This window comes from Phycomyces blakesleeanus (assembly GCF_001638985.1).
Source record: "Phycomyces blakesleeanus NRRL 1555(-) unplaced genomic scaffold PHYBLscaffold_2, whole genome shotgun sequence".
NCBI lineage: Eukaryota > Fungi > Mucoromycota > Mucoromycetes > Mucorales > Phycomycetaceae > Phycomyces > Phycomyces blakesleeanus.
The window spans coordinates 717,482-731,667 of NW_017265135.1; the positions used below are offsets into that span (position 1 = coordinate 717,482).

Sequence of the window (14,186 nt, forward strand, 5' to 3'; positions counted from 1 at the left end):
ACCTTTTGACTTTGTTATAGTAAAAGGAAGACCAACCCAGATCGGGAACAACACAAAAAACACTCAACACAAACCGACAAAGAGCAAAAAAGATGAGGGACGAGCGACTCGAACGCCCAACCTTCAGATCTGGAGTCTGACGCACTACCATTTGTGCTAGCCCCCCAATTGTTGAAAGTCGGCTTTTTATTACATTTAAATTACATTTGGTAAAACGCCACTTTTGCAACTTTTTTATAATAGCATTTTACCATATATGGATATTTAAACCATTATTTAGCTTTATATATATATACTATAGTGCTTAAGCTTTGTGAATATATTTACTTCATCTTTCTATACCCAATATTGATGAAGATACACCTCTTTGAAGTTTTTTCTTGAATATTTACATTTTATTTAAGCCACGATTATCCTAAAACCCAGGACTCAATCGTAAATACTTTTTTGAAAGTCACGATAATTTGAAACAAATTGGCTCATTTTATATATGCGATGAATTTATTTCATATATCCTGAAGAACTTATATAAGTTTAACTAGGGTAAAGACTGATTAAAAAGTTGATTTATTTACTGAAATATATAAATATAAGTTCTAGATAAAAATAAAAAGCTTATTTTTTTTAAAGGTAAAAGACTGCTATTATTTAAACTTAATCAATATTAAGAATGTTAAAGTCAAAAACAATAGAAACGATTAGAGTTTACTATTATTATTTTATTTGTAAAAAATTAGTAAAAGAAAATAATGTATATCAGCAATAATATCACAGAATCTAAGTTAATAGTGTGGTGATCCAGACACTCGGATGTTGGATTTATCACATATAAGAACATATTCATATTGGGATAGCGTAGTAGCTATCATCTTGTCAGTATAAAATATATATAAACGATTAAGTAATCAGCCCAATAATTATTACAGTTAGTACTGCAGATAATATCTTAAAGATTGTTAAGATAATTATATCATACTGCTGGGTAAACTGTGTCAGATCAATATGGAGCTAATTTAGTAGAAAGTCCTAAAGCTCTAGTATAAAAGAGAAAAGAATAGCTAAGAGCTAAAGAAGTACGATTTATGACTTGATGTCATAATTGTAACACCGACACTAGTTAAGCAGTAAATACACTCTAATAACCAAATATAGTAAAGGAAGAAAGCCTTAAGAAACTAAGACGTAATGACAAGAGCAGATTGTGTTTTCTTATAAAAAGGGACACTTTTTATTTATGAATAAAGGACAACTTATATACAGTCTCAAAGTATTTCTATACGTCTCTATTATCAAATATTTTATTTTCTATTGTTTCGTACCTGAAATACCACACATAGTACTCAATTCTACAACTTGGTACATTAAAACCAGTAGAGAAAAGAAACATTATGTGATATCACCATATTAACTTAAACTGAACACAATGACTATATAAAAACCTAATACAAATATTTATATATATTTTTTTCTTTGATGAAATTAAATGATATTATTTCTTCATTTGAGCTCTGCTTCCTCTCTAAAATATAATTCAAATAAAGACATATAATTATTTTCTATTTTATTTCTATAGTTACCATATATATATATATTATTTTGAATAGAGTATTAATTCAGCAAATAGAATGTGGGATATATGTATACTTTAATTAACAACTCAATTCTTATCAGTGATTAATTACTTGGGAAATTTGGAGAGTATCAAATGTATAATAGTATATTGATTGTTGTGTTTATTTATATAAAATGAGTTTGGTAAAGAAACAGGTTATTTTTTTTTAATATTTAATATTTATATTTAAAATGTAAAAAAAGTAAGAATAAAATGAAATGAAGTGAAACAAAACGAAACAAGACTTCTTGGTGTGTTTGTTAATGCATCTTAAAAACCTACTCTATGATTTGAGATTATAAACTTCGGATACTCGCCTTGGGTTTGATGCTCCTGACCCTGCTTTCAATGAATAGACCAGCTGTATCATCTGATCCTCGTCCCTAATGAGCTCCATTCCATGCTGTGTGGCATAACTTTCTTCGGCGCGTAAGATGCTGCGTATCTGATTCTGACATTTATCAAACACCTGGGCATTTTGGCCATGATTTCTGGTTTGTGCATCAGCACCAAATCGATATCTTTCGATTTCATGACAAAGTGCTGCAATATCCTTCAAATGACTGAGACTATCCGGATGTTCGTGGGCCTACAAGTGGAAAGGAGAGAAAACAAAAGAGAGGTTTAAATAAACAAATGTCATTACATTTATTATAATCAATAGTACTTACATTTGCTTTGTTTGAATCAACTTCACTTTCAGTACTTATATTTTCTCGATTGGACACCATAACTAAATCTTCGTTTGTTGTTACACCCAACTCAAGCAAGAGAATTTGTGCATCTGGAGAAAGCTTTGTTTTTGGATGAACAGCATCAATGAACCCAATGACCAGAAAGTTGTCCACGGCGTTTTGGCTTGCCTCTGTAGATAATACTTCTCGATATATTGTTCTTCTCCCGCTGATCAAATGGGCTGCAATCCACTGAGATAGTATAGGAACAATTTTACGAGGTATGTATGGTAAATCGCGAAGAGCTGACAATGAGCATGATGTGATCCAATAGGCATCGAGAGTCGGGTATAAGAACGAAGCGATCAGGCAGATTTGCGTATATACAGTGTGATCAGAGTCCATCGTCAAGGTTTTATAATAAGTATTATCTCCTTCAGCAAGCGTCAAAATGTCCTTTTTAGTATACCACTCTAGAAGACGATAGAATTCCTATGCACAGAAAAATAATAATATATAGATATATTAGTAACCCAGTACACTTTTTTCTAAAATATATCTATATCTATAATAATCACTATAATTACCTGCTCCTTATCCCAGGGATATACAAATTCATCTTTAAATAGATGAACCAAAAAGTTAAATTGTCTGAGCAAGTCATCCTTCGAGACTCTCTTTGGACCAGTCGAGAGATATAAAACCGCAAAAAATGCTTCGGGAAGTAATATCTCGACAAGCTATATGGATTTTTTTTTACAAGTATTAGTCATTGGCATACATACATGCATATTTGGTAGCATTTTACCTGATTTGCCATGTAAGAAAGATCCATAATATTATCGGCATGGTCCATGACTCTTACGTTTGTGAATTCAGTTATACGTTTACCATCCAGAATGATGTTTGTTTTTGCATCTAATAGATTTAGTGCATATGCTACTACTGTCTCGACATCTTCTTCAGCTGATATGCACATGCATGTATTCATACATTAACATTAACATTAATATTAATTTCAATATACATATAAATATCAACATCAATATAAGCGTGCATATGTGTATGTATGTATGCGCGTACCTTGCCAGTCAAGTGAAATCCCCTTTTCTATTATTTCAGCTCGAAGCCATTCAACATACTCATAGATCTTTCCTATTGGAAGACCGTTTGTAGCCCTTCCAAAAAGAACTGCTGCTGCAACTAACGAAACAGGGCTGACAATCGCTGCCCTGTGTTGGTGTTTTTGAATAGCCTTTGCAACATACTCAGTAGAATAAGCTTGCTTCTCGTTGATAGCCATAGTTCTTTTTTTTTTTAAAAAAGTTAGTATCAATAATATTTCAAACAAGCGAGCAATTCTTTTTTTTTTCCATACCCATCTTTTTCAAATTCAGTGTGGGCTTCTTGAACCCTTTGCTTTAAATCAACTGAATCTCCTATGCCAATATAAACACGGCCGTATTTTCCTTGCTCTACTGTCCCATTATCTTTATTTGCAGCACGACCCACAAAAGATGCGCTTGGTCTAAGGAAAGTTGAAGGTGCTGTAAGTCGTGTAGCTGACGCTGCGCCAGCACGTGATTTTTGGTCGAGTACTTGATCAATCAGAGTACGAAGCTCAGGAATCTTCTCATATGTAATGTTAATAGGAACAAATAGAGTTCCTTTAGAAACAAGAGAAGAGCTACTGCCATTGTCATATGCTTCTTGATATTGTGCCTGAAGTTGTGTTGACTGGCGTGACGTTGGTTTGGTTTGGTTTCTTTCCAAGGTAGCCTCAATTATCATATCGAGCACACCATCTCTGTAAACAGTTTGTAGTCTGCCAGTACGAGAACGAGCCTTTTCAATTAGCATAGACAGTGCACCATGGTCATGAAGAAGTGCCTCAGTGTATGCAGCTGCCACAGCCGTATTTAAAGGAGAGCGAGTAGACTGATCTCGCCTGACAAAATAAGCACCAGCAATACGAAGAATATCCGAGATAGGTCCCAATAAAGCCAGTGCTATTGTTGTTGTTGTAATAATAAAGATAATGAATATAATGCATTTTTTCAAAGAAAGGAATATCACCAGGAGATGTATTACCTTCATCACAAACAATCGCGGGTACTGGTAAATGGTAGCGAAGACAAATATACCATACCAGAAGCTGATCAAGTATTGTCTTGGATACCGGTACATAGACAACGTTTTTGCCTTTAATGCTTTCTTTCATCTGTATGATGTTTTTTTTTAGTTCACATATCTTAATAAATATATAAATTTAAATGGAAAGTTTTCTTACCTTCAAAAGATCCCCCTCCTTAATGCGAATAGAGGTGAAAAGATTCTTAAATAAGGAGTCAAGGAAGGCACCAGCAAACCAGACGTACGCAAGCTGGGTCCGTTCTTTCATCCGTTGCAAAACTTTGAATGCCTCTCCAACAACTGTTTGTTGAGGGACCCCCGAAGTATCAATTATCTAAATACCATAGACAATTACAATAAATTTCAGTCTCTAGAAGAAGAAGGAGAAGAAAACATATATGCATATATATAATCGTTATAGTCATCAACCTTACCTGGCGAATACTATTTCCTACTCTCTTATCATTAAGAACAATGACCTTGAGAGACTGGTCATCTTCTCCTACGCTAACAGACCATCGGCCCAAGTCAGCTGTAGTCGCTCCGTCTTTTAAGATTTCGGAATCATCATGACACCAATCGTCAAGACTAGCATCAAAATCATTGACCCATTCCTCTATCATTTTCTTGTCTCTAGATTCATTATCAGGTTTTTCCAGTGACATGATTATTTGTGTAAGCATACGTTCGGTACGCTTTTCAATATCAGACGCGCTAAATATCACAGACTCAATTTGCCGGTCAATGATCGAGTTCTTTGCATTTGAGAACTTGGAATAAAGAGCACAGTCCCATTGAAGAGGTACAGTGATACTTCTGGATCCCGGCGGACCTTGTGTAATATATATATGTGCACCATAGCTGTAGTTTGCCACGTATCTCTCCCAGTTTATATGCTGGTATCCGTTCAACGAAAAAACATAGTCATCATCCAAGAAAGAATGCATCTCTTTTACATTCTGGTTCTCAAATTGCCAGCGATGGCGTATAAATGGCTGATTTGCTTCCACAACACGAGTTGCCAGTTCTATGGCACGACTGGCAAGGCTGGGCTCAGATCGATTTCCTGTATTACCATTGACGCCAATATTTGTGTTGATCGTGGTTGACACGGATGTAAAAGATTGATGCATATGGTTTCTCATGAATATTTTTGCCTTAAAGAACGTTTTGTTGGACACAAAATGCTCTTTTGCTGTAGGGAGAGTAATCTTTGTGGTGCGCATCCAATAATGGCGAGATGATTCATACACTTTACGCCAACTCACAGAGTCAATGCTTGTGGCAGACACTTGGTATATAATAGGAAAGTATTGTATGTGGGGAATATTGGAGTTCCCAACAGGAGCATTGTTGGCTAGGATCTCATTGTAGGGCAAGAGAAATTTGCTTCCTGGTGGTTGGATATATGCTGCACTTCCGATCACTATCCTTGCCAGGTAGTCAACTGGTACAATATCAGCCTTAGTATCGCCAATATCGGGCTGAAGCACTTGGATACCATTTCCCATCAATACAATAGCGCCGTTTGCACCCGTGACACCATCGACCTATAGTAGTCAAAGTAATGAGTGGCTCAGCTATGGAGAGACAAATATATACATATATAATAATAATAATAATAATAATGAAATTCTATCACTTACCCATCCAGGAAGAGGCTCATATGCACCTCCGCCTACCTGTGTTGCACGAACAATAGCCACCGGCCATTGCGTCTTTCCACCTTGAACTTCTTCTAATCGATTATAGTCAACTCTTTTCAAAATAAGATGCTCTGTAAGTGCTTTCGTAAATGTGTAGGTGTTTGGATAGTGTCCTAAAATACGCTGGGTTGCCTTTGGGATATCTATTTTTTTAGAGGGTTTAGTTTAAATGAATTCAATACAGTTGCAAATATTACCCTGAAGTTCAAGACCAACAATCTCCTTTAATAGCTCCTCAGGATCACCAAGTTCCATAGGGTATACACGTTCCTGAATGTTGCCATCAGGGAGGTTCGCATTTAAATATGCCAAGGACATGTGAACAAAGGCCTCTTCATATACACAGACATACAAATAAACCGGCAGAGATTATTATATTAAGTCCAATTGCCTTTTTTATCGAAATCTTTAGAAATACTTACGCATATTTTTACACTCGTCCGCCAGATCCATTAAGCGCAATGTACCAAGTGTATTAGTCTAAAAGCTCAAAAAAATAATATGAACATCTCAGCCAAAAAGAAATAACCAAACCAAAAATAAAACCAAACAAACAAACACTTGTTTTCAATGGAGGGGCGTTAATTACTCCTGAAACTCACCTCAAGTGAGAGATCCAATCGCTCGTGGTAATCCAATGTGGCTGCACAGTGAATAACGACATTAACATCACGCGTTATCATCTCTCGGTCTTCTTCAGTTATAGAGAGGTCAGGGGATATTATATCTCCTGCAATAGGAATGATTTTTTCCTTAACAATAGCATCGAACAGATCTGCTCCAATACTGCGTTTCAGAGAGATAAAGGCCTATTGATCAAGTCAAACATTATTATTTTAGCGTTACATACATACAAATATATACATATATTGACTTTTCAGTCCTTAGAATATTTGATTCAAGTTTAAATACAGTTCTTACTTTATTACTTAATATTTCATTCCGAATACGATCTGTAGGTCTTCCGACCTTGCTACGTTTGTTGCTACCATTGCGTATCAAGACATATATTTTTCCAATGTTTGGACCAAGCGCTTGGAGGAGCTTCCACAGCACAGCCTTTCCAACAAAGCCTGTAGCACCAGTCAACAATATATTTTTGTGTTGGTAAAAGCGAGTGACTGGTCCAGCAAATTCAGGCAGGATATTCTGTAAGGCGCTGAGATCAAAGCGGCTAGGTTCGTCCACTTCGTCCACTGGCCGAGGCTTTGTAGCAGAGGCTATTACTGGAGTGTTCGTCTGTTTTTGCATTTGTATTGTCGGTGTTGGTGTTGGCGTCGGTGTCGGTGGTGTGTCTTGAGCGTGTATTTGTGTTTCGATTGCCTGGTCACTAGGCATTTTGTCGTCTTTTGGAGATGTCGGAGCGGAATCATGAATAGAAGATGCTTGTGTACTGACTCCATTTGAATCCTCATCGATCGTGTTCGTTTCTAATGTTGATTCATCGTCCATAATTGCATGTGCATCCATTCCTTCGGGATTAACAACAATAACTGAGACTGGTCGCTCTACTACTGCGTGCGGCGAGTCTTCTGGCTGTTTCTCTTGACTCCACGAGGAAGCCAGCTCGTCCCCGTTTAAATTATCCAGGGCCATTGTATCTGACGCTTTGAATTTGGATAGTTTGTGAGCTTTGTGGGGTAGAAAAACGAAGAAGTCAAATGAATATTCAGAAACTTAAAAAAATAAATAAAAATAATAAAAATAATAAAAATAAAAAATAATATATATTTTTAATATATATAAAAGGCGCTGTGAAGATAGCGTATTTGTACCTAGCCCCGATCCACTTTGGAGGGGGTTGCCTATAAAAGGGGATCTTTTCTCTCTCTGATTCTTTTATTCAGTGTGACGTGCCTGGTACTTAAGCAAACGGATGTTCTTTAATATTGTAAGATATAAATATATAAACAATGGATAAGATTTTACCTTTGTGTAAAATTCATATATAACTAATTAATATCCCCTTTGTCTCTTAGCAATACATCTCGTATGATACAATACAAACCTCATGCCAGAAATTAAGAAGTGATCACAGGTATGGGAAGAAGAAAACTAATATTAATCGATGTACCAACTTATTGGATTCCTCCGGTTATTTGCGCTGGTTTAATTTATTGTTGTTCTGTGGCATAAGTCTTTAATTATCATTACCGTTATTTACTGTTATGGTTACGATCATGATTATCATGATTATCAGCTTATAAGACCCAAAGTAAATTCAAAGCTTATTTTTTTGGGTTTACGAACAAAAGATATATAAGAAATAAACTCATAGATAATTACAAAGAAGCTACAGAATGAACCCCTAATGGGTCAAAATTGACAGAAAAGAAGAGTTGATTGTTTATTTGCAGAATGATGATCCCTAGATTATGAGCGTATGTTATTTAGCTTTTATTAGATTCATTATTAGTAAGTAATTATATGACAGATTTAATGTATATAATCCTTGTCAACCTTTACAAAAATCTTATTTGATTATTCAAAAAAGTGAAAAAGATAATATGCCTATCAATTTAATGCAATGCAATACAGAAATAATAATACAGAGTCTATCTATTTATTTAAGATATAAAACATTAACTGGCTTTGATACACAAACATATCCAAGACATCCTAATTCCAATACGGCTTCCCCTAAACCATAAAAAAAAACAAAAAAAAAAACAACTGGCTCCTGTTAGAAGCTGTGCACGGCCAAGGGACGTGCTTCTTGGTGTAACGTTTGTGTTCAAAGCAGCTCTTTTGGTAAATATCAAGTACATTATGGCAAGGAAAAGATATCAAATGTATATTTATTTCATGGTAGCTAGACGAGATTATTCAAGTATTTCAATAAAAGAAAGCGAAGAAATAAGACTTGGGACACCAAACCCAATTTGATCGAGTGATATCCGCGTAAATTGTCTCCTTTCTTGGCGGACAAATGAAACCAAAAGTTGCGCCACAACGCATACACACAAATGTACACAAATGTACACAAATGTATATATGCATTCGATTAATAAGAGATACATAAATCAATCATAGAAAAAAAAAGCGAGCATTATATATTCTATTTTATGCTTCCTCTAATGATAATAGCAATAAGAATGTTCAGGTAAAATACAGGCTCCAATTCCTTTTTGTATGAATTTTTAAATCATTCTTGCTTGCATAGATTTTGTGTCTTGGCTTAGGATGGAGTTTGTACTTTCCTTGTTAGGATGGATCCCGCAAGTTATTTTTATACACGTATAATTTATTTTTTTTAAAAAAAAAACTATTTTTACACACGGGCCGTAAAATGAAACAAGTTACCCGAGACTAAGAAAATCGTGTCTTGCAAAGGAAATTAGAGATACTCACCAGACAAGTTAGAGATCAAGTATAGAATAAAAGTATTGTGCTATAAAATGACTACATAAGCACAGAACAGCACAACACATAGCAAAATGTATCTGTGTAGGGTGTATTGTTCTATGCTAACAAGTAAAATATATAAATATTAATACATCGATAAATGAAATCCTATGGCTGAAGGTACCGAAGTTTCTGTCGTACAATTAGTCAAATGAATTAATTAAAGTGTGTAGATATCAAGTCTGACAAAGCTAGACTGGTCTTCTTTTCTCTTTCACAGAGTATTTGAGCCACTCAAAAAGTAGACTCTATTATATAAAAGGGTAAATCTAGATCGGCTAGAAGCAAACTCTGTACTGGTAGTGTGGTCTCTTGGTTTGCTTTGTTCTAACCACCAGATTTTTTTTTCACCAAGAAATACCCAATTCCTTAAACAACAGTCGAAATTTGGTTCCAGAGTGTGTTAAAACCTTCTTTCAGATCACCACATTCGCACACAAAGATAGAAATAAATTGTAGGTAGTTTTAAGCAGAAATTTTGGTACATTATAAAATTTATAGAACAAATTCGTGAAGGATACTTACTTACCTATTTATCTCACTATAATAATAGAAAAGACAAAGAGGGAGAGAATACTCTTACTCATATTCAAAATACTCTCTTAATAGTATACTAGATATAAAGTTAAATATCGGTGAATTTAAATAGCCCATTCATACAGTAGGTATTAAAAAGTACCAAATCTATCATTTTTGATCAAGGCGTTTAGAGATGTTGCTTGTTGTTTTGGTAGATAGCCAGTAGATATATGTATCTAGGAAATATTGTGTTTTAATTGCTTACATGTCTGTTTGTTTGTTTACTTGCTTGCTTGTTTGGTTGTCTGCTTAGGGTATTGGGGTGTAAAAATATTTAGAAGTCATTGTTCAACGGATTGAATACCCATTTGAAAGCTTCTATTTTATGATACTTTTTTTTTAAAGAAAAATATTCAATATTAGTTTCATCTAAATATGGCTGATCATAGTCAGGGTTTAGACTAGGCTAATCTGTCTGCTACTTCACAGAAAGTATTCTCGAGGCACAAAGATGCCTAAATAAATAAACGAAAAAAGCAATAGATAACTAATTGTGAGTATAATGAAGATCGATAATTACATCCTTGATGAATTAATAAATTAGCCCTAATCCCTTACATAACGTATCCTCTCTCCATCTCCCTCTCCCTCTCTCTTTATAATGTGAAATTACGAGGTTTTTTGAAGGGGATAAAGGATAGGCAATATCTTGGATCGTGAGTCTATGTCCGCCATTTGTTGTATTGCAATACATACGACTTGATTCTGTCGATCTATTTTATTTTGCTCTCAAGACATTTTTTGAATTGGTAGAGTTCTCTCTACTATATCGTTATCTTTTATTTAATTATAATGGTATTATGCTTATAATACTCAATATATACTCAAGAAAAATTAAGATCACTTCACGTACAATAAATAGAAATAGCAATTGTGCCAATTCAAACAAGAAAGGATAACAAAGATGGCTCTTTTACCAAAAAAATAATACTACTATTCATTTCAAGGGCTATTTATATTGGTGAAAATCAGATAATGTTTTTAAGAAACCATTTAATATTTCCAATATTATCTAGCACTACGAACATTCTTTGAATAGTAATCTTATGTAGGTCAAATCAATATTTCTTATTCTTTTTGATCCATGCATACGTCAAACAAAAGGAAATGAAAGCCAGCAAAGTGTGTGACTGGCCGTAAAGACAGTGTGATCCTGTGTGTGTGTGTGTGTAGTCTAGTGTGTGTGCGTGTAATTGAAAGATAGAAAGAGATAATATTCTTGATATTATTATTATTATTTTCGAAATGGCAAATCGCACACCTTTAGAGCTTGAACAGGACATTGCTGCAATCGATCAGACTCTTTCAACAGTCAGTGAACAAAAAAAAAAGCATAGAATATAATGATGACCAATTGTAAAATAGGTCTCTGAGATCCGGTCATCCTTACACTATTTCACCCGGCTTATTCAAGCAGAAAAGAAAGAGCCACAATATGTACAGAACTTCAGTATCCGCCTTAATGCAATCAAGAGAGAACTTAACAAACTCTCGATTGAGAGTGAAGGTCTCCGAGGTAATGCAACTATTCTAAAAAAAAATGCATTCATAATATACCATGAAACAAGTGGCAAAGGTTAAATATTTTGTATAGGCCCTCTAGAATATGCTCAGCAATTGTCAGGCGCTGGTAATTTTTCGTGGCCTATGATTAAAGAGTAAGAATATATTTATCTGTCAAAGCTAAGAGATAAAGAAAGAGAAGACTTGTAATTGACAAACCCCCCAAAAAAAACAGGGCAGCAAGCAAAGAGGCAGGAGACGAAGATATCGCAGACGAGAATAATTCGGACAAACAAAAGGAGGCAGGAGCGATGATCAAAGAAAAGGCAGAAAGTGTTCTTGGGTAAGGTGTTTAATTGAAGAGACAACTGGTGTATTAATGTATATGGAATTAGACAACTTTCTTCAGTTGTTTTGGATAGAGCCCAAACTCAAAAACCAAAGTAAGTATTATTATTTTTATGTGTGTATGTGTGCGTGCATGTTCGTGCATTGAGGAAAGTAGGTTTAACATAATCGTTATAGTCGATTCATCACTTCCCATATCCAGTATTGGATGCTCAACGACAAACCGACAAACCTTGGAATGATTGTGGAGATCGATGAAGAAGAAAAGGAGACCTTGGTAGGCTCAACCTGCCACATCAAAGTAAGACATTTACAAACACATAATTGTTTTGCTGACTCCTCTTGGATAGGTCACCGTACAAAAAGTATTGGTAGCTTCATTATCTTTAGAATACGAGAGCAAATCAAACACTTTGATTCTTCAACAATTTGATATCCGTGGACCAAGAGAAGAGGTAAAATATAAGGAAAAGCTTTTTTATCTCTCTTTCTCTATTCCTCGAATGTGAACCGATCATAGAAAAAGCCGCTAATTAGTTTATAATAGAAATCTGCTTGGCAAGAATCGGATCACTTTGTTTTCCAAAAGATCAATATGTTGGCTAAAGATGCCTTTGGAGATATGACTACTTTGTCAGCCAAGGAAGCGCTCTCGAGCATTTTGGTGAGATATAATCAGACTCGCTTAATTATTATTATTATAGTTTATTAATGAAAATTTTAATTTCATGCAATTTTTTTAGCAATGGTTGGCAAGCTATCATAATCTTTTCGTTGAGCCTTGTTATCGCTGTCACAAGCGTCTTCAATTTGATTCTCCTCACTATAAGCATCTACCAGCTGTTGTGCGTACCTGGGTACAAAGAAGACCAGAGAAAGAGGCAGAAGAAAGATGGATGGTCTACAGGACAATTGGCCTTGCTTATCATATGCGTTGCTTTATGGAAACAACAGAGATGGCGGAATAATAATAATAAAGAGCAAAAAGAGAAGAAAAAAAATGAGCATGTGACGGTCGAAGCCAGTGGCCGTGGCTTTTGATACTCTTTAGATCTTATACATCATGCCACACAAGAGAGCAAAAGCTAGCATTCGTACAGCCAGAAAGAAGCAGTGAGTTGGATCTATACGATCTCCCTTCTGTTGATTGACATGTCATAGATTAGGGGCTGATGCACCTGTTACATCGAACGAGATTGATGATACACCCAAGGGATTTGCCCGACTCTTACGATTCAAGGATCATAAGATCAAGAAACAACAGGAATTGAAGGACAAGGCAAATCAAACTAACAAAGATGCACAGGTAACATAATAAATAAATAAATAAAGCCAAGTAAGAAACACATATATTAAAAAGCACGAGTGTTCGATCGTAGGCTCCTCCAAAACTGACGATTCAGCCTGGCGAGAAAATGAAAGATTTTACGCTGAGAGTAGAAAAGGAGTACAAAAAAGATTTTATTAATGCTGTCAAGGCATCAAAGCCTATAAGCGACAGAAAAAAGAAAAACCGAGAATCTCGCAAGGAAAAAAAGACCGCAAAGAAGAGAAAGGTGGAGGAGATCTACGGTGGTCGTGATTTTGATGATCTGGAAGACAAGGTCCAGTTTGGAGAAGTTGCCTCGGCACCTCCTACATTTAGCAAGCTCCCCAAAGCCCGCGGGCGCGGCAAAGAGGTGCTAGAAAACAAGATTAAGGAAGCAAAGGAAACCAAGAGCACAACTGACGCTACAGACGGTTATGTCTCTGAAGAGGACGAGAACATGAAGGAGCTTAAGGCATCGCACAAGCGTAAGTTGCAGAACATGAGTGCCTCTGCTCGAAAGGCGCTTGGTGATGAACGAGAAAGAGCGATCGAGCTTTACAGAGCAAAAAAAGCACAAAAATTAGTCAATATGGAAACTCAGTCTTAGAGATTTTTCAATCAGTGCAGCACAAATAAAATGAAATAACAATATCAATAATATCAATAAAAACAATAAAAACAATAACAATAGTAACAGTAATAGTAATAGCAATAGTAAACAATATCGAGATATGTGAGTACCTATTTACTCTAACCTAGGATAAATGCAACGATTTCGAAATGGCCGGCAGGAATGAAATGAAAATAATATTTACAGGGAAAATCCCTCTGGCCAATTCTCATTCTTCAGTCAGAAATGTAGAGGTCATTCTCTGTAAGTAACGTTTAGACGTTGCCTGGCTTCGTCTTGGATTTTA

At 35.4% G+C, this 14,186-nt stretch overlaps 3 protein-coding genes and 1 non-coding gene across 4 annotated transcripts; 2 read left to right on the plus strand and 2 right to left on the minus strand.

Annotated features, from left to right (window-relative positions):
- Positions 1–93: 93 nt before the first annotated feature.
- PHYBLDRAFT_t51 lies at positions 94–166 on the minus strand. The gene has a single exon. It is a non-coding gene; the product is annotated as a tRNA-Trp (tRNA).
- Positions 167–1,693: 1,527 nt separating this feature from the next.
- PHYBLDRAFT_75483 (hypothetical protein) lies at positions 1,694–7,721 on the minus strand (the record flags this gene model as incomplete). The annotated part of the gene is made up of 14 exons (XM_018443060.1): positions 1,694–2,201; positions 2,284–2,778; positions 2,874–3,026; positions 3,095–3,252; positions 3,370–3,593; positions 3,665–4,295; positions 4,378–4,507; positions 4,577–4,753; positions 4,854–5,969; positions 6,066–6,268; positions 6,323–6,457; positions 6,548–6,605; positions 6,728–6,934; positions 7,047–7,721. The coding sequence occupies 14 exons, from the start codon at positions 7,719–7,721 to the stop codon at positions 1,896–1,898; spliced, it is 4,668 nt and encodes a 1,555-aa protein (XP_018297335.1). The 3' UTR covers positions 1,694–1,895.
- A 3,603-nt stretch (positions 7,722–11,324) lies between these two features.
- On the plus strand, positions 11,325–12,942 carry PHYBLDRAFT_184736 (hypothetical protein). The gene is made up of 9 exons (XM_018438981.1): positions 11,325–11,420; positions 11,475–11,625; positions 11,704–11,767; positions 11,848–11,955; positions 12,008–12,055; positions 12,138–12,261; positions 12,311–12,415; positions 12,487–12,624; positions 12,704–12,942. Exons 1-8 carry the CDS (start codon positions 11,355–11,357, stop codon positions 12,502–12,504), a joined length of 684 nt encoding a protein of 227 aa, XP_018297336.1. The 5' UTR covers positions 11,325–11,354; the 3' UTR covers positions 12,505–12,624; positions 12,704–12,942.
- A 59-nt stretch (positions 12,943–13,001) lies between these two features.
- On the plus strand, positions 13,002–13,958 carry PHYBLDRAFT_184737 (hypothetical protein). The gene is made up of 3 exons (XM_018438982.1): positions 13,002–13,073; positions 13,122–13,266; positions 13,340–13,958. The coding sequence occupies exons 1-3, from the start codon at positions 13,024–13,026 to the stop codon at positions 13,874–13,876; spliced, it is 732 nt and encodes a 243-aa protein (XP_018297337.1). The 5' UTR covers positions 13,002–13,023; the 3' UTR covers positions 13,877–13,958.
- The last annotated feature ends 228 nt before the right edge of the window (positions 13,959–14,186 follow it).